At 44.7% G+C, this 23,036-nt stretch overlaps 2 protein-coding genes across 2 annotated transcripts in view; one reads left to right on the forward strand and one right to left on the reverse strand.

Moving 5' to 3' along the window:
- Window positions 1-23,036, reverse strand: part of LOC144688703 (DNA-binding protein RFX2-like) — a 911,596-nt gene that overhangs the window by 86,388 nt on the left and 802,172 nt on the right. The window lies entirely within an intron of this gene.
- vmac (vimentin type intermediate filament associated coiled-coil protein) lies at window positions 3,342-8,281 on the forward strand. The gene is made up of 2 exons (XM_078555572.1): window positions 3,342-3,630; window positions 3,932-8,281. The coding sequence occupies exons 1-2, from the start codon at window positions 3,431-3,433 to the stop codon at window positions 4,302-4,304; spliced, it is 573 nt and encodes a 190-aa protein (XP_078411698.1). The 5' UTR covers window positions 3,342-3,430; the 3' UTR covers window positions 4,305-8,281.

Below are 23,036 nucleotides of genomic sequence, written 5' to 3' on the forward strand. Positions count from 1 at the left end.
ATAGCAGAAACCCTCCAGCCCAGGCAACACCCTGGTGAAGCTAAAACAGAATTACCTGTAAAAACTCAGCAGGTCTGGCAGCATCAGCGGAGAAGAGTCGACGTTTCGAGTCCTCATGACCCTTCAACAGAACTGAGTCGCATTCTGAGATCCACACTCATGCGCCGCCGTATGAACACACTCGACCTCTCCCTCCAGCAGCACCGTCGCACCCTTTTTCAAAGCTGCGCGTGCCCCCAGTTTCATTTTATTCTTCGTCTCATCCGACGCCTCAACAAGAAACTTTTTCTCTTTCTCTCAAGTGCTAAGGAACGCAAGCTCCAACAACTCATCGACACCAACACCCATCTGGGACCCTACACCCCTGCCTGTCCCTCCGTCCCCACCCCATCTTCCAATCCCAGCCCCAGCCGCGTATTCACTATACCCCCTGACCTTCCCCTCTCCGATGCTGAACGTTCAGTGCTCAGCAAAGGACTTAGTTTCATACCCTTACGCCCTCATCTCAATGAATTTCGGGCTCGGCACGATGCTGAACTCTTCTTCCGCCGTCTTTGTCTCCGTGCTCACTTCTTTGGGCAGGAGTCCTCTCCCCGTTCAACGGATCCTTTTACCCACCTCCAATATTCTCCTTCCACCTGGACCCCTCCCTCTGGATTCTTACCTTCTCTTGATCTTTTCATTGAGAACTGTCGGCGTGACATTAGCCGTCTCAATTTCTCTGCTCCTCTCACCCATTCTAATCTGTCTCTCTCTGAACTTACTGCACTCCATTCTCTCAGGTCCAACCCCAACAGTGTCATCAAACCCGCTGACAAGGGTGGTGCTGTTGTTGTCTGGCGCACTGACCTCTACCTCACGGAGGCTGAGCGTCAACTCGCAGACACTTCCTCCTACCTCTCCCTGGACCATGACCCCACCACTGAACATCAAGCCATTGTTTCCAGGACTGTCACTGACCTCATCTCCTCTGGAGATCTTCCTCCCACAACTTCCAACCTGATAGTCGCCCAACCTCGGACGGCCCGCTTCTACCTCCTACCCAAAATCCACAAACAGAATTGTCCCGGCAGACCGATCGTGTCAGCCTGTTCCTGCCCCACGGAACTCATTTCTCGTTATCTTGATTCCCTTCTCTCTCCCCTTGTCCAGTCCCTTCCCACCTACATCCGTGATTCCTCTGACACCTTACGTCACATCAACAATTTCCAGTTCCCTGGCCCCAACCGCTTCCTCTTCACCATGGACGTCCAATCCCTCTACACCTCCACCCCCCACCAGGATGGTCTGAGGGCCCTTAGCTTCTTCCTAACAGAGGCCCGAACAATCCCCATCCACCACTACTCTCCTCCGTCTGGCTGAACTTGTTCTCACACTGAACAATTTCTCCTTTAACTCCTCTCACTTCCTCCAAATAAAAGGTGTAGCTATGGGTACCCACATGGGCCCCAGCTATGCCTGCCTTTATGGGGTATGTGGAACATTCCTTGTTCCAGTCCTACTCCGGCCCCCTCCCACAACTCTTTCTCCGGTACATCGATGATTACTTTGGTGCGGCTTCATGCTCTCGTCTGGACTTGGAAAAATTTATTAATTTTTCTTCCAATCTCCACCCCTCCATCATTTTCACATGGTCCATCTCTGACACTTCCCTTCCCTTCCTTGACCTCTTTGTCTCAATTTCTGATGATAGACTGTCCACCAATATCCATTACAAGCCTACCGACTCCCACAGCTACCTCGGCTACAGCTCCTCACACCCCGCTTCCTGTAAGAACTCCATCCCATTCTCTCAGTTCCTTCGCCTCCGTCGCATCTGTTCTGATGACGCTACCTTCAAAAACAGTTCCTCTGACATGCCCTCCTTCTTCCTTAACCGAGGTTTTCCACCCACGGTCGTTGACAGGGCCCTCAACCGTGTCCGGCCCATCTCCCGCGCATCCGCCCTCACGCCTTCTCCTCCCTCCCAGAAACATGATAGGGTCCCCCTTGTCCTCACTTATCACCCCACCAGCCTCCGCATTCAAAGGATCATCCTCCGCCATTTCCGCCAACTCCAGCATGATGCCACCACCAAACACATCTTCCCTTCACCCCCCCTGGCGGCATTCCGTAGGGATCGTTCCCTCCAGGACACCCTGGTCCACTCCTCCATCACCCCCTACTCCTCAACCCCCACCTATGGCACCTCCCCATGCCCACGCAGAAGATGCAACACCTGCCCCTTCACTTCCTCTCTCCTCACCGTCCAAGGGCCCAAACGCTCCTTTCAAGTGAAGCAGCATTTCACTTGCATTTCACCTAACTTAGTCTACTGCATTCGTTGCTCCCAATGCGGTCTCCTCTACTGTGGAGAGACCAAATGCAAACTGGGCGACTGCTCTGCAGAACACCTGCGGTCTGTCCGCAAGAAAGACCCAAACCTCCCTGTCGCTTGCCATTTTAACACTCCACCCTGTTCTCTTGCCCACATGTCTGTCCTTGGCTTGCTGCATTGTTCCAGTGAAGCCCAACGCAAACTGGAGGAACAGCACCTCATCTTCCGACTAGGCACTTTACAGCCTTCCGGGCTGAATATTGAATTCAACAACTTTAGATCTTAAACTCCCTCCCCCCATCCCCACCCCGTTTCTTCCCCCTCCCTTTTGTTTTTATCAATAATTTATATAGATTTTTCTTTTCCCACCTATTTCCATTATTTTTAAATCTACAACTAATACCTTGTCAGTCTTTCCACCCCACCCCCACTAGAGCTGTACCTTGAGTGTCCTGCTATCCATTCTTAATTAGCATATTTTCTTAGATAATATCACCACCTTCAACACCTCTTTGATCCTTTTGTCTGTGACATCTTTTGATTATCTGCTCCTATCACTGCTTGCTTGTCCCTACAACCACCCCACCCTCAACTTCTCTCCCCCAGCCCCCCACCTTAAACCAGCTTACATTTCACCCCTCTCCTAACTATACTTCAGTTCTGCCGAAGGGTCATGAGGACTCGAAACGTCGACTCTTTTCTTCTTCGCCGATGCTGCCAGACCTGCTGAGTTTTTCCAGGTAATTCTGTTTTTGTTTTGGATTTCCAGCATCCGCAGTAGTTTTTGTTTTTATCCTGGTGAAGCTCCTCTGTACCCTCTCCAGTGCAATCACAACCTTCCTAATAGTGGGGGGAGGGGGAGGGGAAGGTGGGGGGAGGAGGAGAGGGTGAGGGTGGGGAAGAGGGAGGAGAGGGAGAGGGAGGAGAGGGAGAGGAGGGAGAGGGAGAGGGTGGGCATGCGCAATGGACCAGCCGGGAAGTGGACCAGAGAGCGCATGCGCAGTGGACCGGCCACGGACGGCCCACAGCGCATGCGCAGAAGCCGATGCTGGTTCGGGCCTCGGGATCGGGTACCGGGGCTTCCGCCTTGGAGAGCGCTGACCGTGGGCTCCGATGCGCAGGATGTCGGTGCTGAGCCCGGTGCAGATTAAAGAGGCAAACGCGCACCTGGCGGCTGTGCACCTCCGGGTGACGGAGCTGGAGCGGCGGCTGGAGGCGGCCGAGCGGACGGTGCGGGAACAGGCCGAGCGGCTGATGGGCAAAGACCGGGAGCTGCAGGCCGCCATCCGGGAGCTGACCCTACGCAAGGACCGGTCAGCACGCAGCCTGGAGCGGGGGCGCGCACATAGGGGAAGGGTCTACAGTCGCGTGCACGCGCGAAATCAGCCTCGGGCGCGCAGTGTCGGGACTGGGGGTGGAGATGGGGATTGGGTGGGGTTTGGGGGAGGGGAAGGAGGGGATTGGGTGAGGGAGTGAATTGGGAGGGGGGAGGAGTAGATGGGGGAGTTGTGGGGAGGAGGATGCAGGGGGTGAGGAGGAAAATGGAGGAGGGGCTGTGCATGTTGTTTGTACCTGAACTGATATATCTCCATTGCTGTTGCCCATGTTCTTCAGGGAGATGGTGGACGTGCAGGAGAAACTGCAGGATTGCGAAGGGACAGTGCAGAGGCTGCAGACAGTGATGAAGGAGAAGGACAGTGTGATCGCCCAGCTCAGACACCGCAGTCAGCTGCTGGATAAAATCACTCGCAGCCGGCCCCTCCTTGATAACCTGCTATCATATATGGCTGAGGCCGAACGCTCACAGAGTGTCCACATCTCACACCTTGACTCTCATCCTGGCTTCCCTGACCTCCATGCACACTCCCTCCTCTCGGGAACCAATGGGTTAATGAACACCTGCCCCAGTGACCGCAATTTCTCTGTCAGCGAGGATGATATGGAGGAGCCAGGTCAAGACGATGCAATCTTTGGGACCACGGTTTAAGTCTCTGCATCCAGAGGTCTGACCCTCTCCTGCTGAGAGATGTTGAGAAGAGTCCACAAGTGCCTGTCGTTTCTGCAGAGCTGCAAATCACCACACCGATACCTAATGAATACCAAACCGTCAGTGACATTAGTTAAAAGAAGTGGAAACCAGAAGCACTCCTAAACTGTGTGTCCAATTTCTGTACTTACTGACACTACATTCCAAAGATTCTGGGGATTTTTTCACTCTTTAACTTGGAACTGAGTGGTTATTTCACTGAATGTAAAAAAAGCAGACTGTGACAATGTTTATCGATCCCTTGGTGCAGTTATGAACAATGGTGTTGGGTTATGGCTGGGTTTAGGTAAATGAAAGCTTTACTCCGAAAGACTGGGAGAAGAGGTCAGGAGGAGCCGGGTAACAACCTTCTTGTAGGCAAAGCACAAAAAGGAAACTCCAGCCTCCTCCCTTTTGAGGCTTCTCCCAACTTTTGGAGCTGTAGAAAAGAATAGGACCATGTTACCAGAGTAATAAAAGTGGGGATTGTTCCCAAAGCTTTTGGAGTTTAGCTAGGTGCATTGAGTGTTTGGAAGGGTGAAAGTTACAATACTATGACAGCCAATTCCATTTTAGAGCCCAACCATTCACTAGGTACACCAGCCTGGAACATAATGACGGAGTAATTATAGTTCCCGCGATCTGAGTTTAAATCCAGCTCATGTTGGATAAGGTCTCTGATCTCTGTGGGTATTGTGCAGCATAGGATGTTTAATTATTATCGGAAATGGAGAACATTCCCGTTAACAGAGCTGCCTGAATTGTTAGTGCTTGTTACAGCTTTCATGTCCAGAGATTCTGTTTATTCACAACACAAAACTACCTAGCCCGAGAACACACTATATCCATCAGTGTGAGAGTCTGGGAATTTGGAGATTGGGAACTTCATTCTAGGACAGTGGTGAGTGTTGAACAAAGGACCTTTTCAGGCTTTGTACTTCACCATTTCTGAATTCTTCCTGTGTCCTGATACTGACCACAACAGCAGTGACTGCAAGGTGCAGTGGAATCCGTCCCTGACTAAACTCATCTGTTAGGTTCCATCCTTTGCCCGCCTTCAAGAATTCAAACTTCTGTGTTTTTTTTCTCCAGAGTTAACTCAGTGCTCATGATATTGACCTGGAATATCATGAGATGTTGGCCTGGAATTTGCTTCACTGCTGTTCTACCACTGCCACTTTGCCGGAGGTGCAGGCGGCTCTGGTGTCTCTGTGTGTGAACAGGTCTTACAGCAAAGATATCGCAGTAGAGGAAGAGATTCCTGGCCATTGAGTTAGGAACACCGATTGGCTCTACTTTAATCATCTAATCTTCTCAGTGAGGAACAGGAAATCTGCAAACATTCGAAGAATGACAAAGAAAAGACCCACTGGACCATCGAGCCTGTCCCAAAGAGTTGTGATGCTTTGTGCACCCCATATTAATAATGGGGATAATAATCTTTGTTACCGAAGAAGTTCCTGCAATAGTTGTACCCTGCTTCAAACTCTACCATAACCCAGAGCAATGTCCACCATTATTACTGTCCATTGTTTTTGTGTATGTTTCCTCAGATCTTAGTGTCTTCACTCTCTAAGTGGCCACTGTAGGCTCTTACACAGCACACAGGCTAGGGATTAACCCCCTGTGAGTATGGTGACTCTGTCCTGGGAGCATGACAATGGGCAGCAAGGGAGTGAGTCTTGTCCTGGGAGCACAGTTCAGCTGTGATGTTCAGTCTACATTAGAACAGTGACTACATACATTTACTGTAAAGCATTTTGGGACATCCTGAGTTGTGAAAAGCACTATGGAAATGCAAGTTCGTTCTTTCTTTTAGTGCTGAACTGAGCTGGCTACCAGGAGGCTCTCAGCAGTAACCAGGTCAGCCACCCACTCCAATATTCACTTCAAAACTGGCTTGGGTCAGGAGCGTACCCTCCTCTGCTCTGTGTGGTATTGTTACATTAGGCTGCACAAAATGCGTTTTTTGCCACACTCAGCAAATATGAATTTAATTTCCCTGATAGTAAGATTTGCACTTTATTCCATTGGGTTTGCACAGCAGTGACCTGAAGTCTGGCTGCACATGCAGTCTTCCTCCTTATCAGGCCTTCAGTGACTCATGTACATAGATGTGAATTTGGGAATTGTTAATGCAGGTTTGGGAGTTAGATTGTCAGTGGTTACTGAGCTATGCAATTGATTAGCAGAAAGCACACTCATTTCATTGGATCCATCAGTCCTGTAGTCCTTATCTGATGTGTCATGGGACTGAAGATGTCCTTATCTGCACCAACCGAGATCTCATCTGTCCATACTGACAAACCAGCACAACTGTATCTTAAAGGGAAATGAACAAGTTAATAACAGCAACGAGTGTGCTGTATTTGCAGCATACAGTATCTGAACTCTGGCACTCAACCCAGCCAGGAACTCAGTCCTATTTATAGTTGATGTTTGTTGCTTTATCCAGTTTGAACAGTTGCTGTCTCATTAACTTATAAATCCTAAATCACAACAGCTGATATGAGCCAGGAGTGATCTGGGAACAAATGGAAGTGGCAGCACGTGGGCCAGACTCCTTGCAGCCTTGAATGTAGTACCTGGTGACTGATTTCTGGTAAAGTACTCCACATTATCACCCGATGGTGTCATGGTGAAGCTGACAATAGGCACAGACTGTTGGTGTGCCCCAGCTATTTGAATCGCGATGTACAAGGGGAGGGGAGGTCCTCTATATATTCTCTGGGTTCAATGACCAGTCACTCTTTTTGCTCTTGTGTTCTGCGAGCCCCTTGATAAACTTGTAATCATTCCCTGGTCTGTATATAAATTATTCCTTAAAATGCATTATTGTCTGATTGCTCCTAGAGCTAAGTTATTGTCTATTGAATAATCACACTCTGCCAGCCATTATCCTGTGTAATCACTTGATATTTGTTATTCTGTATGTACTCACTCATAACCATTATTCTGTGTGTAATCACTCTCACCCATTATTATGTCTAATCACTCTCTGATATCCATTACTCTGTTAATCACTCCCTGGTGTCCATTATTCTCTGTAATCACTTCTGATATCTATTATTCTGTGTAATCATTTTGGTGTCCATATGTCTCTGTAATCATTTCTCTGTCTATTCTGTGTGTAATCTTCTGGATGATGGCTATTTTCGAACATCCAAAAGAATTCTTTGTGTAGTCACTGTGTATACCAATCTCAATATAATCACTCGAGGCAAACTAATGTTCATGTCATCACTCCTAAACCATTATTTTCCACATATTCAAAATCCAGCTTATAATTTTCCATATATCTACATAATGCTAGAATTTCATTATCATGCTGGAACCCTATTTAGTAATTTACTTCTCCAGTTCTCTTAGTAGTTTAAGGACGTTTGTTACAAGTCACATGGATGGAAGTTACAAGGCAGTTGACCACCTTGACTTACAAGTTCAAGCAACAGTGAGCTCTCAGAGTAAATCTTGAGCTGATTTGGCAAGTTCTTTGAACCCAGAGGTTGGCGAGAGATGGATCTGACTCTGAGGACTTTGTTGCATCATTGCCCATTTCTCATTCAATATTCATGTTGCTGATTTAGCTTTGTAACTGCACTGTATATTACCTGACTGCAGCAATGCAGGTAGGAAACCATTCTGATGTACGTACTGAAAATGATAACATGGTTTTGAGGGGAAGGCACTCTTGATTTTGCTTGTAGATTGCAGGAATATGTCCAGTACTAGCTTGTTCGTGTTCCCTTAAAATATAATTTTTTTTTTAGAGGGATTTGGGACTGAGATGTGATGTTCCTTGTTTGAAAGTTACTGGGTGAATGTACCACAACTCGCTCAGGGCTAATATTTTACATATTTACAGTTTTTGATCAATGTTTGTAGACACAAATCTGATAAATTGGTGCCTTTTATAAAACTGTGCAATAACTTTATAAGCAGTTTGTGTTTAATCTGTGTGCTACGATCCTGAAGAGTTTTTGCTGCCAGCTCAAGCGATGATTGTGGTTGGTAATTCTCAGTGGGAACTTTGGAGCCTGATCCTGCCTTCATCTGACCTCCTGTATACTGAGATCAGCAATGGAATTTTTCAAAAGGCCCTGTGAATGTTCAGTTTTCAACCTATATCCAGGACAAATTCCCTAAATGGAATGAGGAAAATGGAAGCTAAAGGCCACATGGCAGTGCCTGTCAGTTGTCATTGCTAGAGAGAGAGGGGAACCTTCTACTGTAATGTTAAGACGTAACACAGCAACAGCAATGTCATAGATGTGGAAAGAAGCAACTGCCTGTACCAACTCTTTGTCAAAACCCCTCATAACTTTGAACACCTTTATTAAATCCCTCCTTAACCACAGAATGCTCTCAAGGGAACAGCCCCAATTTCTCCACAAAACTGAAGACCCACATCCCTGGTACCATTCTAATAAATCTCCCCTGTACCCTCTCCAAGGTTTTGATCTCTCTTTTCATAAATCTTAGAAGTAGAAATGATTTCAAGCCTCCCTGATGGGCAGTGGATAAAGGCAGAGCCTGCTGTTTCAGTTGAACCGGAAGGGTAGTAGGTTCAAATCCCTCTCTGACCCTTAGCAGATAGCCTAAGCTGATACATTATCACTACCAGGGCAGCATTTTTATGTCAGGGGATGTCCTTGGTGGTTCAGGTGGTTATTGGCCACCCCATGGCTTTAAATGAAGAAGAATAGGGAGTTCTGGTATTCTGGCCAATATTCCTCCTTCCACTGCCACTAATAGATGGTTAATTCTTCATTCCTTTCACTGCTGTTTGAGAGGCTCTGACAGTCTGGTCAATCACTGGTATCCATCAGACTAGTCTGTGACTCCCTGAAATAATTTGGTGAAAATCCTGGAACTCCCTAACAGCACTGTGGTTGTACCTACACCACATGGACTGCAGCGGTTCAAGAAGGCAGCTCACCACCACCAAAGGCAGTTAGGCATAGGCAATAAATGCTGGCCTAGCCAATGACGCCCACATCCTGTGAAGGAATAAGTAATCTTTTTCTCTTATGGCTGTCGATTTCCCTCGACATGTCGATTTATGGGGTGGTGGAAACTCCTGTAGAATATCTGTATCTTCAGCTGTGTGTCACTTAATCTCTGAAGGTGGATCAAGTTAAATCAGGTCAATTTCAATTTGCTTAGATACAAAAATAAGGAAATGCATCTGCCACCCCACTACAAAGGCCCATTACTTCTTGTAAACACATGAACTCTCCTCAGCCAGGCCAGGAGCTCTCAAAAAAGCTTTGCCAAAAAGGTAGGTTTTAAGAACAACTTAAAGGAACAGGAAGAAGTGATGAGGTTTAGTGAGAGAATTCCAGGATTTGGCAGGTGAAGGCACGGTCACCAATGGTGCAGAGATTAAAACGCTGGATGCTCGAGGCCAGGTCTGGGCAGACACCTCAGAGGGTTGTAAGGCTGGATGACATTCCAAAGATTGAAGAGGGTGAGGCCATGGAGGATTTTGAAACCAAGGCTGAGAATTTTAAAATTGAGGTGTTGCTGGACGGGGAGCCTACTATATAGGCTAGTGAACACGGGTAATGGGTGTACGGGTTAGGGTTATGGGCAGCAGAGTTTTGGATGTGCTGAAGTTTATGGAGGGTGGGAAAATGGAAGATAGGAGTGTTCGAATGGTCAAGCTAAAGGGTAAAAAAAATGCATGGATTAGCTGTTCACCAACAGATCACAGAATTGTTATAGCGCAGAAGGAAACCATTTGGCCCATCGTGTCTGCACCGGCTCGCGGAATGAGCAATTCCCTCATTGCCATTCCCCCACCTTCTCCCCATAACCATGCACATTCTCCCCCTTCAGATAACAGCCTAATTCCCTTTTGAATGCCTCGACTGAACTTGCCTCCACCACACTCAGGCAGCGCATTCCAAACCTTAACCACTTGCTGCATGAAAATCTTTCCTCATGTTGCTTTTGCTTTTACCAATGGCTTTAAAATCTGTGCCCCCTTGTTCTAGATTCTTTCACAAGTGGGAACAGTTTCTCCCTATTTACACTGTCCAGACCCTTCATGATTTTAAACGCCTCTGTCAAATCTCCTCTCTGCCTTCTCTTCAAGGAAAACAGTCCTAACTTCTCCAATCTATCTTCATAACTTAAGTTCCTCATTCCTGGAACCATTCTTGTGAATATCTTCTGCATTCTCTCCAATGCCTTCACATTCTTCCTAAAGTGTGGTGATTAGCAATACTCCAGCTGAGGCTGAACCGGTGTCTTATACAAGTTCAGCATAACCTCCTTGCTCTTGTACTCTGCCTCTGTTAATAAAGCCTAGGATACTGTATGCTTTATTAACTGCTCCCTCAACCTGTCCTGCCACCTTCAATGACTTACGCATATAAACATCCAGGTCCCTCTATTCCTGCACCTCCTTTAGAGTTGTATCCTTTATTTTGTACTGTCTCTCCATGTTCTTCCTACCAAAATGAGTCACTTCACACTTCTCTGCATTGAACACCATCTGCCCACCTGTCTGCCCATTCCACCAACTTGTCTATGTCTTTTTGAAATTATACACTATTCTCCTTAGTTCACAGTGCTTTCAAATTTTGTATCATCCGCAAACTTTGAAATTGTGTCCTGTACACCAAGGTCTAGATTATTAATATATATCAGGAACTCCACTACAAACCTTCCTCCATCCTGAAAAACATCCATTAACCACTATTTGCTGTTTCCTGTCACACAGTCAATTCCACATCTATGTTACTATTGTCCCTTTTATTCCGTGCGCTATAACTTTGTTCACAAGCCTGTTGAGTGGCACTGTATCAAACACCTTTTGGAAGTCCATGTACACCACATCAATTGCAATGCCCTCGTCAACCCCCTCTGTTACCACTTAAAAAAAAAGTTCCAGCAAGTTAGTTAAACATGATTTTCCCTTACGAAATCCACGCTAGCTGTAATTAACCCACTGGCGTAAGTATTAATATTGGCCCGAATTACTGTTTCTAGAAGCTTCCCCATCACCAATGTTTAACTGACTGGCCTGTAGTTGCTGGGCTTATCTTTACACCCTTTCTTTGAACAAGGGTGCAATGTTTTCAATGCTCCAGTGTCTCTGCAATTTCCATTCTCACTCCCTCACTATCCTTGGATGTAGCTTATCCAATCCTAGTGCCTTATCAACTTTAAGTACAGACAGCCTATCCAATACCACCTCCTTATCAATTTTAAACCCTTTGAGTGTCTGAATTAACTCCTCTTTCACCATGGGCTGGGTGGCATCTTCTTCCTTGGTAAAGACTGATGCAAAGCATTTGTTTAACATCTCAGCTTTGCCCTTCACCTCCACGTGTAAATCCCCTTTTTGGTCCCTAATCAGCCCCACTCCTCCTTTTACCACTCTTCTAATATTTATATGCCTATAGAACACTTTGGGATTCCCTTTTATGTTAGCTGACGGTCTCTTTTCATACTCTCTCTTTGCTTTTCTTGTTTGATTTTTCACCTCCCCTCTGATCCTTCTATTTTCAGCCTGGCTCTCAACTGTATGTTCTACCTGACATCTGTCATAAGAACACGTTTTCTCCTTTATCTTAATTTCTATCTTTTTTGTCATCCAGGGAGCTCTGGCCTTATTTAGCCTCCCTTTCCCTTTTGAGGAATATACCTTGACTGTGCCTAAAATACCTCTTCTTTGAAGGTTCAACTTCCACACTTTCTGCCAACCTTTGATTCCAATATATTTGGCCCAGGTCTGTTCTTAGCCCATTGAAGTTAACTTTCCCTCAGTTAATTATTCTTACTCTGGATTGATCTTTGTCCATAGTCAGCCTAAGCCTTATGATACAATGATCACCGTCCCTAAATGTTCTCCTGACATTTGATCCACTTGGTGGTTTTCACACCCCTGCCAAGTTAGTTTAAACTCTCCCTGATAGCAGTATAAAATGCTTCGCAAGAAACTGAGTCCTGGCTATGTTTAGGTGCAACCTGTTCAACCTATACAGGTCCCATGTTCCCCAGATCTGGCCCCAGTGTCCAAAGATTCTAAAGCCCTCTCTCCTGCATCATCTTTCCAGCCACACATTCATCTGTTTTACCCTCCTATATCTATACTCCCTTGTGTGTAGCACTGGGAGTAATCCAGAGATTACTACTTTTGAGGCCCTGCTTGTTAATTTCCTAACTAGCTCCCTAAATTCTGACTGCAGGACCACATCCCTCTTTGTGCCTATGTCATTTGTACCGATGTGGACCACAACTGCTGGCTGTTCACCCTCCCCGCTCTGGGTGCTCTGCAGCTGCTCAGTAACCTCCTTGACTCTGGCACCAGGGAGGCAACACACCATCCTGAAAAAACCTATCTATTCCCCTAACTATTGAATCAACAGTCAATATTGCTGTTCCAGTCTTCCTTGTACCCTCATGTACAGCTGAGCCACCCGTGGTACCATGGGCTTGGCTCTGGCTGCACTCCCCATGGGAACCATCACGCTCATCAGTATTCAGAACTGAATACTGGTTGAAGAGTGGGATACATGCAGGAGACTCCTACACTACCCATCCCCTCTCTTTCTGCATGCTCTTAAGCTGTGGGATGATCAAATCTATAAACCTACTATCCATGTAGCTCTCAGCCTCACGGATGCATCACAGTCATGCCAGCTGCTCCTCAAGTTCTGAAACCCAGAGCTCAAGCTGCTGTAAATTAAGCACTTCCTGCACAAATGGTTATCGAGGACATGGGAAGTGTCCTAAAGTTGTCACATAGTACAGGAGGTTTACTCTTGAGGATGAAGCAGTCTTGCCATTCTTTAATGTATTAGTTAAACTTGTTACTTGGAGAAGATATGGAGTCACATATTCAGTAGGTTCTGAAGATCTTTGTGGATTGACAATTCTGGGTTGTCTTCAAAGTGATAATACTCTTTCAGCATTTCTACCTTCCTGCACACATCAGGATTTGGGATATCAGACAGGACTGGGAGTCACTGTACAGACGTTGATTTCAGGGTACCACTGATTATTCACTTATTCACATTGATATGTTGAGTACAGTGTCCAAGCGTTTTGTGTGCCTGCTGTCTGCTCACACAAAGCAGAATGCAGTTTGACAAGGTTATTCAGGGTTACATAACCAAAGTGGGTAGGTGGAGTTAATATATTGTACTTGACCTAAATAAATAGTGGAACTCAAGGAATTAAATAGTTTGTTCCTGTTCTTATGAATATGCAAGGAAATGGGCTGAGAAAACCAAGTGAGACAGAATGCAAGAGAGCGTATTCATGAGTGATTAGTAACAATGTTGAATGAAGGCAGTAATCAGACTTTGCTCACAAAAAAGCAACAGCTCCCAGTATTCTCAGGAAAAGCCAACAGCTCCCTGTACTCCCAGGGAAATCCAACCGCTCCCAGCATTCCCAAGCAGTCACCCATCCCAATACTAATCAAGCGTGACTTTCAAGATCAGATGTGATTGGGTTTTTTTTTAAATTGGAATTTCTCAATATTAAATATGGAATGTTACTTTGTACCAGACAATTCCTTTACTAGATTTTAGTTACAAAATTTAAAGTTATTGCTAAAGACATCAATGCTTTTTGTCTTAACTGCCACTTGTCGTGAGTTCCACATTCTAACCACACATTGGCTAAATAAGCTCCTCCTGAGTTCCCTATTGGGTTTATTGGTGACTATCTTATCTAGATGTTAACCATTGCTCTTCTTGCCTCTGAGGCAGAAGATCCATGGGTTCAAATTCCACTCTGTTGTAGGGTGGCCGAGTTGTACTATTGATGATAGAATTAATCTGCAGACACTTCTTGGATGGAAGTATTAAGTTTATTTACAATGTACTCAGCAGTACATGTGTGCTTTCAACTCCAACTCTATCTCTACACTAACTTGGAGGTAGCCTGCGCTATTCTCCTATTGGTTACTACAGATCATGTGATCTTCTCTAACAAGTATTATTCTTAAAGCTACATTACACACCAAATAAAACTATAGTTACTACACACTACAAAACTTGAGCATAAAAATCAAGGCTGACAATTCAGCGCTGAGTACCGATGCACTGTCGTAGTTCCAGACTTCTGGATTAGACATTAAACCCCATCAGCCGCCTCAGGTGGGCATAAAAGTTTCCATGGCACTATTTCGAAGAAGAGCAGGGGAGTTCTCCCTGGTGTCCAGGTCAAAATTTATACCTCAATCAACATCACAAGCACAAATTACCTGATCATTATCACATTCCTGTTTGTGGGAACTTGCTGTGCACAAATTGGCTACTACATTTAAGAGACTTGTGACAGGGTCTGATTTATATTTTCACAAACTGACACCCAGTGATGTCAAGGTATCAGCGTGATGCAATTACACACTGTTGATTAAAAGGGAGAAAAGCTACATGGAAACCATTTGAGAAGACCAGTGCACAGGATGACCAGGCACACCCAGGAATGAATTCTGGAGAGTGAACTCCACCACAATGAGTGATCCAGGGTATGACTTGCATCCCAGAAGAGACATCTACCACCATGAGTGACTCCCACTCCTGAACGTAACCATGCTCCACCTCTCTAACAGTCACTTCCTCCTCATGACCCCATTTCCTTTGGTCATTGTCCATCCTCCTGCCAATCCCACTGGATCATAAATCAGGAAACATTCTGGGAGTGGCAGCATAGTGGTTATGTTATTGGATTAGTAATCAAGATACCTGGATGAGTAACCTGTATCCATGGGCAGAATTTATCATTCCCCCACTGGCAGATTTGTAGTTTGACCATAAAATTTCTTGGATGGCCTTTCCACCAGGCTTCTGCCCGCCCTGACCTCGCTTCAATTTTATGGCATGTGAGGGAACTAAGACCTCAAACTGTGTATTTTTTAAAAAATATATATAGACATCCTCATGGCTATTTCTAAAATTTTAAAAACTGGACAAAGGCCTTTCAAAATGGCTGAATCTATGTCTGTCTGTGACTCCTGAACAAAAGGGGCTACCTGGCAGTAGCGTAGAAACTTACACATCGTTATCCCTGAAGAGGCATTAACAACCCACTGTGGGCTGCACAGACCAAATTCAAAGAGAACCACACAAAGGCCATCTGCATTTCATAACCCAGGCTGGCCAACAGGAGTCTGCTCATCTGCTAAGACAAAGGGCCCTGCAGCCTTCCTTTAAATTCTTAATGGTTGAGATATTTAACAATCTTGGGGACCCAGACAAGTGATACAAGTCCTTTACCAAAGACAGTGTGGATAGGAGGAAGTCATGTGATATGGACCTCTCACTTGTGGAACCAGTAGTATTGCCTTGTGGAACTGCAAAGTCAGTCTGCCATTTTAACATCTAACTAGCAGAATCACAGACAAGGAGCTCTGGCCCAGGTTGGTCAACTGGTCCCATCTACACTGATTCCACTGGAAATTCTATACCATCACCTAGAAGGCTGTTTCATCTCTGCATGCCTATCTCATCATGTGAAGTCAATACCACCAAAAAAGTGAATTATACAACATTGGTTTTTAGCCTGCTGACCTCTGTGAAGGAATACCTCATTGGACTTTGATATTGGACTCTGGAACTCATGTGAAACAATATTTTTTTTCTCTGTGGTCTCTGCACTGTAAATCTTTCCTTTCTCTATCCCTCTTTTACTGTATAAATGCAAAGGAGGCAATGTTGCGACCCTCTTCTTGTGTTTGCAAATAAACTAACCCTTTGAGTTCACCCTATCTCGAGTTTGCTGTGGGGTTGCTAATAGAAAATTGGATCACACCAAAACTGAGGGATTGGGAAATACACCATTTCTTATAAAGGGGGGGACAAATCAAAACACATTTCTGTTTACGGATGGGTGGTGAGAGGAGAAATCAGTACTGTTTAAATTATCCCCCCTCCTGGCCATAACAGATATTGGCAGCTCAAATCTGGGAACACCCACTTGAATTTGACTAGAGTCCAAGTTAAGACACGAGCCAAATCTTATATAAAAGAGCCAATTGGAAGCCAAAAGGGAAAAAAATCGGTGGCTGGAACAAATTTTAAAAAACAAGTAAATTACCACATCAAGTTCCTTATCCCCTAACCCAAAGAAAATGGCAACTTTTGATGCCCAGATGTGGGTCAAGCAAGGAAATTTGAACGGTGAAACTTTAGCGGCCCTGAGCATAAAACAGCGGAAGCCAGGGAGGTACAGTAAAATCTGGTAAAATGAAGAGAAGTGAACTGATCCAGTTGTTGGTAGAACATTTGGATCTCACGTTACCGATAGAGCAGTTAGATGTAGAGCTCAACCATGACTCCAAATTCCCACCGTCAAACAGACAAATTCGAGCTGGAGAAGTTCAGATTGTAGCTAGAATTTCAGGAGAGGGAAAGAAAAAGAGAGAGAAAGGGAGAGAGAAGAATTCCAGCTCTGAAAATTAGAAATAGTGCTATAGCTTCAAAGGGAGAGAGAGGCCAGACACCTGGAAGCTGCAATGGAAAATCTTTCTCTACCTGGTAGCACTCCCTATCTTGCTAACCCAGAACCAATCTTTGAGGCCCTCGACTAAATTAATAAATCCAAGGAGGAGTCATATAAAGTTGCTAGAAAAAGTAGCAAGCCCAAGGATTGGCAACAGTTTAGAATACAGCAAAGGAGGACAAAGCGGTGGGGGGGGGGGGGGGGGGGGGGAGAGTATGAGAGTAAACTTGCAAGGAACATAAAAACAGATTGTAAAAACTTCTATAAGTGTGTAAAAAGAAAAAGATTAGTGTAGACAAATATAGGTCCCTTACAGTCTGAAACAGGAGAATTTATAATAGAGAACAAGGAAATGGCAGAGCAATTAAACAACTACTTTAGTTCTATTTTCACAGAGGAAGACACAAATAACGTCCCAGAAATACTAGGGAACCAAGGGTCTAGTGAGAAGGAGGAATAGAAGGAAATTAGTATTAGTGAAAAAATAGTGCTGGAGAAATTAATGGGACTGAAAGCTAATAAATCCCCAGGGCCTGATAATCTGCACCCCAGGTGGCCATGTAAATAGTGGATGCGTTGGTTGTCATCTTCCAAAGTTCTGTAGATTCTGTATCAGTCCCAGCAGATTGGATGGTGGCAAATGTAACCCCACTATTTAAAAAAAGAGGGAGGGAGAAAACAGGGAATTACAGACCAGTTAGCCTAACCTCAGTAGTAGAGAAAATGCTACAGCCTATTATAGAGTATGTGATAACAGGACACTTAGAAAATATTGATGGGATTAGACAAATTCAACATGGATTTATGAAAGGGAAATTATGTTTAACAAACCGACTGGAGTTTTTTGAGGCTATAACCATTAGAATAGATAAGGGAGAACCAGTGGATGGGGTATATTTGGATTTTCAGAAAGCTTTTGATAAAGTCCCACAAGAGGTTAGTATGTAAAGTTAAGGCACGTGGGATTGGGGGTAATATACTGGCATGGATTGAGAATTGGTTAGCAAACAGGGAACAGAGTAGCAATAAATGGGTCTTTTTCGGAGTAGCAAGTGGTGACTAGTGGGGTACCACAGGGATCAGTGCTTCGAACCCAGCTATTCACAATATATATCAATGATTTGGATGAGGGGACCAAATGTAATATTTCCAAGTTTGCTGACTACACAAAACCAGGTGGGAATGTGTAGTGAGTAGGATGTAAAGAGGCTTCAAGGTGATTTAAACAAGTTGAGCGAGTGAGCAAATACATGGCAGATGGAGTATAATGTGGATAAGTGTGAAGTTATCCACTTGGGAAGGAAAAACAGAATGGCAAAGTATTATTTAAATAGTGATAGATTTTGAAATGTTGATGTACAAAGGGACCTGGGTGTCCTTGTACACCAGTCACTGAAAGCAAGCGTGCAGGTGCAGCAAGCAGTTAGGAAGGCAAATGGTATGTTGGCCTTCATTGTAAGAGGATTTGAGTACAGGAGCAAGGATGTCTTACTGCAGCTATATAGGGCCTTGGTGAGACCATGCCTGGAGTATTTGTGCAGTTTTAGTCCCCTTACCTAAGAAAGGATATTGTTATGACCAGGTCCCTAGGCAAGATCCCTCAATTTTTTGATTCTGGATGAGATACCCCAGTTGTTATGCTCCCAGGTGAGGAGGGATGAACTGGCTCCCCTTCTTTATTCAACCCCCTTGGTTGGTCATGACAAGGTTAATTTTAAAAGGATCCCTTCCCTTGTGGATACCTTTTTCCAGTCCAAATGTATTTATGTTTTAAAAGGAGCCAATTTAACCAGGTTTTCCTGAGTCAAAGAAAGGGTGAATTTATTAGTTACTAAAACGTGAGAAAAAATAATAAAAACGCAACACACATACAAACAGAGTAGAAATGAGAAGTGAGTCCAGAAATAAAAATTAAAAAAGATATATGAATCAGTCTTTGGCTGGTCTGTGAGGAGTAGATGATGAAAAGTTGCAGCCGTTAAGTTGGATGATTCCAGTAGAGCTGGGCAGTTGAACAGTGGATTTGCACATTCTTGGTTCTGCAGGTTAGCCAAAAGGAGTTGTCCTCTTTCCTTTTCAACTGTGGCTTTGCTGACTTGTTACTTGCTTTCAGCAATCGGAGAGAGACTTTTTACCTGCAAGCACAGTGATGCCTAGTTGATGTTCTTTAGCTGTGACCTTCACAGCACACTAGCACCAGAACAGAATACCAAAACCAGCACAAGACACCAGGGTTGCAGTTGGTTTTTAACCCCTTTTCTTGTGTGTTCCTGGAAGGGAAAGACAAATGTGTATTTCACCCAGAAACTGCTTTCTTTCAGCTCCGATCATGTCCACAGTCTGGGATATAACTCAACAGGAGATGGTTTCTGCTGAGATGGTAATCAGGTTTTTTTTGCATTGCATCTCTTCCTTTGAAGTGTCTCTGTCTGAAGGAGGCCTTGACACCTTTTTAGGTGTAACATCCCATTCTCTCTGGACTAGTTGGTCACATGTAATCCAGATAGGAATTTTACAGCAAGTGGTTACTTTACAGTCACAGCCAGCTTTTGTTTGTGTATTCTTTTTAAAAAACACGTCTTACTTAAAAGTTCAATATATCTGTAAGTAATTTGGGGCTATGATCCATGGTCATGACAATACACTTGCCATAGAGGGAGTGCAGCAAAAGTTCCCCAGTCCAATTTCTGGAATGGCAGCGTTGTCGTATGAGGAGCGATTGGGTCGACCAGACCTGTATTCACTGGAGTTTAGAAGAATGAGAGAGGATCTCATTGAAATGTATAAAATTCTGACAGGGATGGACAGGCTGGACGCAGGGATAGTGTTTCCTCTGGCTGGGGGGGTCTAGAACAAGGGGTCACAGTCTCAGGATACGGGATAGGCCACTTAGGACTGAGGTGAGGAGAAACTTCTTCACTCAGAGGGTGGTGAACCTGTGGAATTCTCTACCAAATGGAGGCCAAGTCACAGAATATATTTAAGAAGGAAATGGATAGATTTCAAGACACTAAAGGCATAAAGGGTATGGGGAGAGAGTGTAAGTATGGCGTTGAGATAGAGGATCAGCCATGATCATATTGAATGGTGGACCCCCCCCCCCCCCCCCCACCCCCCACCCCCCGCCACAAGGTCTGGCTTCTACAGGTGCTCCCTAGCCCCCATACTCTCCACCTACGCCCCCTCATCTGCCCACTGCCCCACCCCCAGGCATTATCTACCTTCCCCACTGAGACCCCACACTTACCTGGTCATGGAGCTCTGGGACTTAAACTCTGGGGACTGCTTGCAGCACCAGTCTTGTCCACTGCAGCTTCTGGCACTGCTGGGACTGGAGAGTGATTGACTGGTAGCTCTCTGAGGTGGGTCCTCCTCCTGAGTGAGGGGCAGAAATCCCACCTCTGGTCAAATAATGCTCGCTGGAGTGTGAAATGGCTGCAGGGCAGCCAGTACCAGCGGCGATGAGATTGCCACCAGCTCCTCAGATGTGGGAAGGGAAAATCCTGGCCCATGAGTCAAATCGTACCATGGCAGCTGTGGATTTAAATTCAATTAATTAATAAATCCGGAATAAAAATCTAGCCTCAGTAATAGTGATCATGACACTAAAATTTGTTATAAAAACTCTTCTGCTTCACTAAGACTCATAGCAATATAGTTAACTGTTAATTGCCCTCTGAGATGGCTCAGCAAGTCATTCAATGGTAAATTCCTAGAAGGTCAAATAAGAATACAGTAGGATGGACCACCTGGCATCGAGCCAAGCACCAGAGGTGACAAAGGCACAAACAAACACATCTGACCTCCCTAAATGTATGACCCCACACTTCTCTATGTTAAAATCCATCTGCCACTTTACCGCCCGCTCCACCAGCCCATCTATATATCATTTTGGAGATTATGGCTATCCTTTACACTATCCACTACTTGGCCAATCTTTGTGTCATCTGCAGATTTCCCAATCATGCTCCCCACGTTCACGTCCAAATCGTTTATAACACAAACAGCAAGGGTCCCAACACTGAGCCCTGTGGAACACAATTTGAGACAACTTTCCATTCGCAAGGGCATCCATTGACCATTACTCTTTGTTTCCTGTTACAAAGCCAAACTTTTATCCAGTTTGCCACATTACCCTGAATCCCATGGGCTTTTACTTTCCTGACCAATCTGCCATGTGGGACCTTGTCAAATGCCTTGCTAAAATCCATGTACACAACATCCACTCCACTACCTTCACCAACCCTTCTTGTCACTTCCTCAAAGAATTCAATAAAATTTGTGAGGCAAAACCTTTGTTTAACAAATCCATGCTGACCATCCCTGACTAATCCATGCCTTTCCACATGACAGTTAACCCTATCTCTCAGGATTGATTCTACTAATTTGCTCAACACCGATGTAAGACTAACTGGCCTATAATTGTTTGGCATTTCCTTTGATCCCTTTTTAAACAATGGAACTACGTTTGTATTTCTCCAGTCCTCCGGTACCTCCCCTGTATCTAGTGAAGATTGGAAAATCATCCTCAGAGCATCTGCTATCTCTTCCCTGACTCCCTTCAGCAGCCTCGGAAACAATCCATCTGGCCCTGGTGACTTATCAACTTTCAAGGATTTCAACCCTTCGAGTATTTCCTCTCTCTTTATGACTATCCTGTCCAATATCTCGCAGTGTTCCTCCTGGACTACTATATCTACATCCTCCCTTTCCTTTGTAAACACGAGACAAAATATTCATTCAAAACCCTTCCCACAGCGTCTGCATCGACACACAAGATTCTATCTTCATCTCTGATAGGTCCCACTTTTTCCTTAACTAACCTTTTAGCATTAATGTATTGGTAAAACATCTTTGGGTTATCTTTAACTTTACTTGCTAATCTTTTTTCATGCCCTCTCTTTGATTTCCTTTTTTACTTCGTCCCTGCACTTCCTATATTCGTCTAGGCTATCTGCAGTGCTTAATTCTTTGCGCCTATCGTACGCTTTCTTTTTCTGTTTGATCTTCCCCTGTATTCCTCTAGACAACCGGGGGGGGGTCTAGATTTGGCAGTACCACTCTTATTTTTGTAAGGGACTTGTCTACTTTGTACAATTAGGATCTCGTTTTTTAGTGCTTCCCACTGGTATTCCACTGTTTTATCCTCCAGCAGTGCTGTCCAGTCCACCTCAGCCAAGTCCCTTCTCATTTCTGCAAAATTTGCCTTCCCCCAGTTCAAGACTTTTACTCCTGCCTTATCTCTGTCCTTTTCCGTGGTAATGCTAAATCTAACTGAATTGTGATCACTGTCCCTGATATGGTCGCCAATTGTCTCTTCACCCACTTGCCCTTCTTCGTTCCCAAGACCAGGTCTAGAATTGCATCTCCTCTCGTTGGGTTTGTCACTAATTGGTTGAAAAAATTTTCCTGGATACACTGCATAAATTTTTCTCCCTCAGTGCCCCTTATATTGTTTGAATCTCAGTTGATATTAGGATAGTTGAAGTCTCCTACTATTATTGCCCTCTTATTCTTACAAGCAGAAATGTGCCTACATATTTGTTCTTCTATCTCCCTTTCACTATTTGGGGATCTGTAGTATACTCCCAGTAGTGTGACCACTTCAATGCCTTTTTCCCACAATATCCATATATCCTGTTATGTCATTGGTTTTTCGAAATCTGTCAATCTCTACCTTAAACATACTTAGTGTCTAAGCTTCAACAGCCCTCTGAGGTAGAGAATTCCAAAGATTCGCAACCCTCTGAGTAAAAAAATTTCTTGGTCCTAAGTGGCTTCTCCGTCATTTTGAAATTGTGTCCCCTGGTTCTAGACTGCCCAACCAGAGAAAACATCTTATCTTCATCTACCCTGTTTATCCCTTTAAATATTTTGTAGGTTTCAGTGAGATCACCTCTCATTCTTCAAAACTCTGGAATATACAGTTTCCCCAATATCTCTTCATAGGACCGTCCCACCATCCAGGGAACAAGTCTGGTGAACCTTCATTGCGCACCCTCCATGGTAATAATATCCTTCCTAAGGTCAGGGGACCAAAACTGCATACAGTACTCCAGGTGCAGTCTAACCAAGCTTCTATACAATTGAAGCAAGACTTCAATGTTCCTGTACTCAAATCCTCTTGTGATAAAGGCTAACATTCCATTAGCCTTCCTAATTGCCTGTTGCACCTGCATGTTAGCTTTCAGTGACTTATTGATGAGGACATCAAGATCCCTTTGT

Source organism: Cetorhinus maximus, chromosome 13 (genome assembly GCF_964194155.1).
Source record: "Cetorhinus maximus chromosome 13, sCetMax3.hap1.1, whole genome shotgun sequence".
In the NCBI taxonomy this organism is placed as follows: domain Eukaryota; kingdom Metazoa; phylum Chordata; class Chondrichthyes; order Lamniformes; family Cetorhinidae; genus Cetorhinus; species Cetorhinus maximus.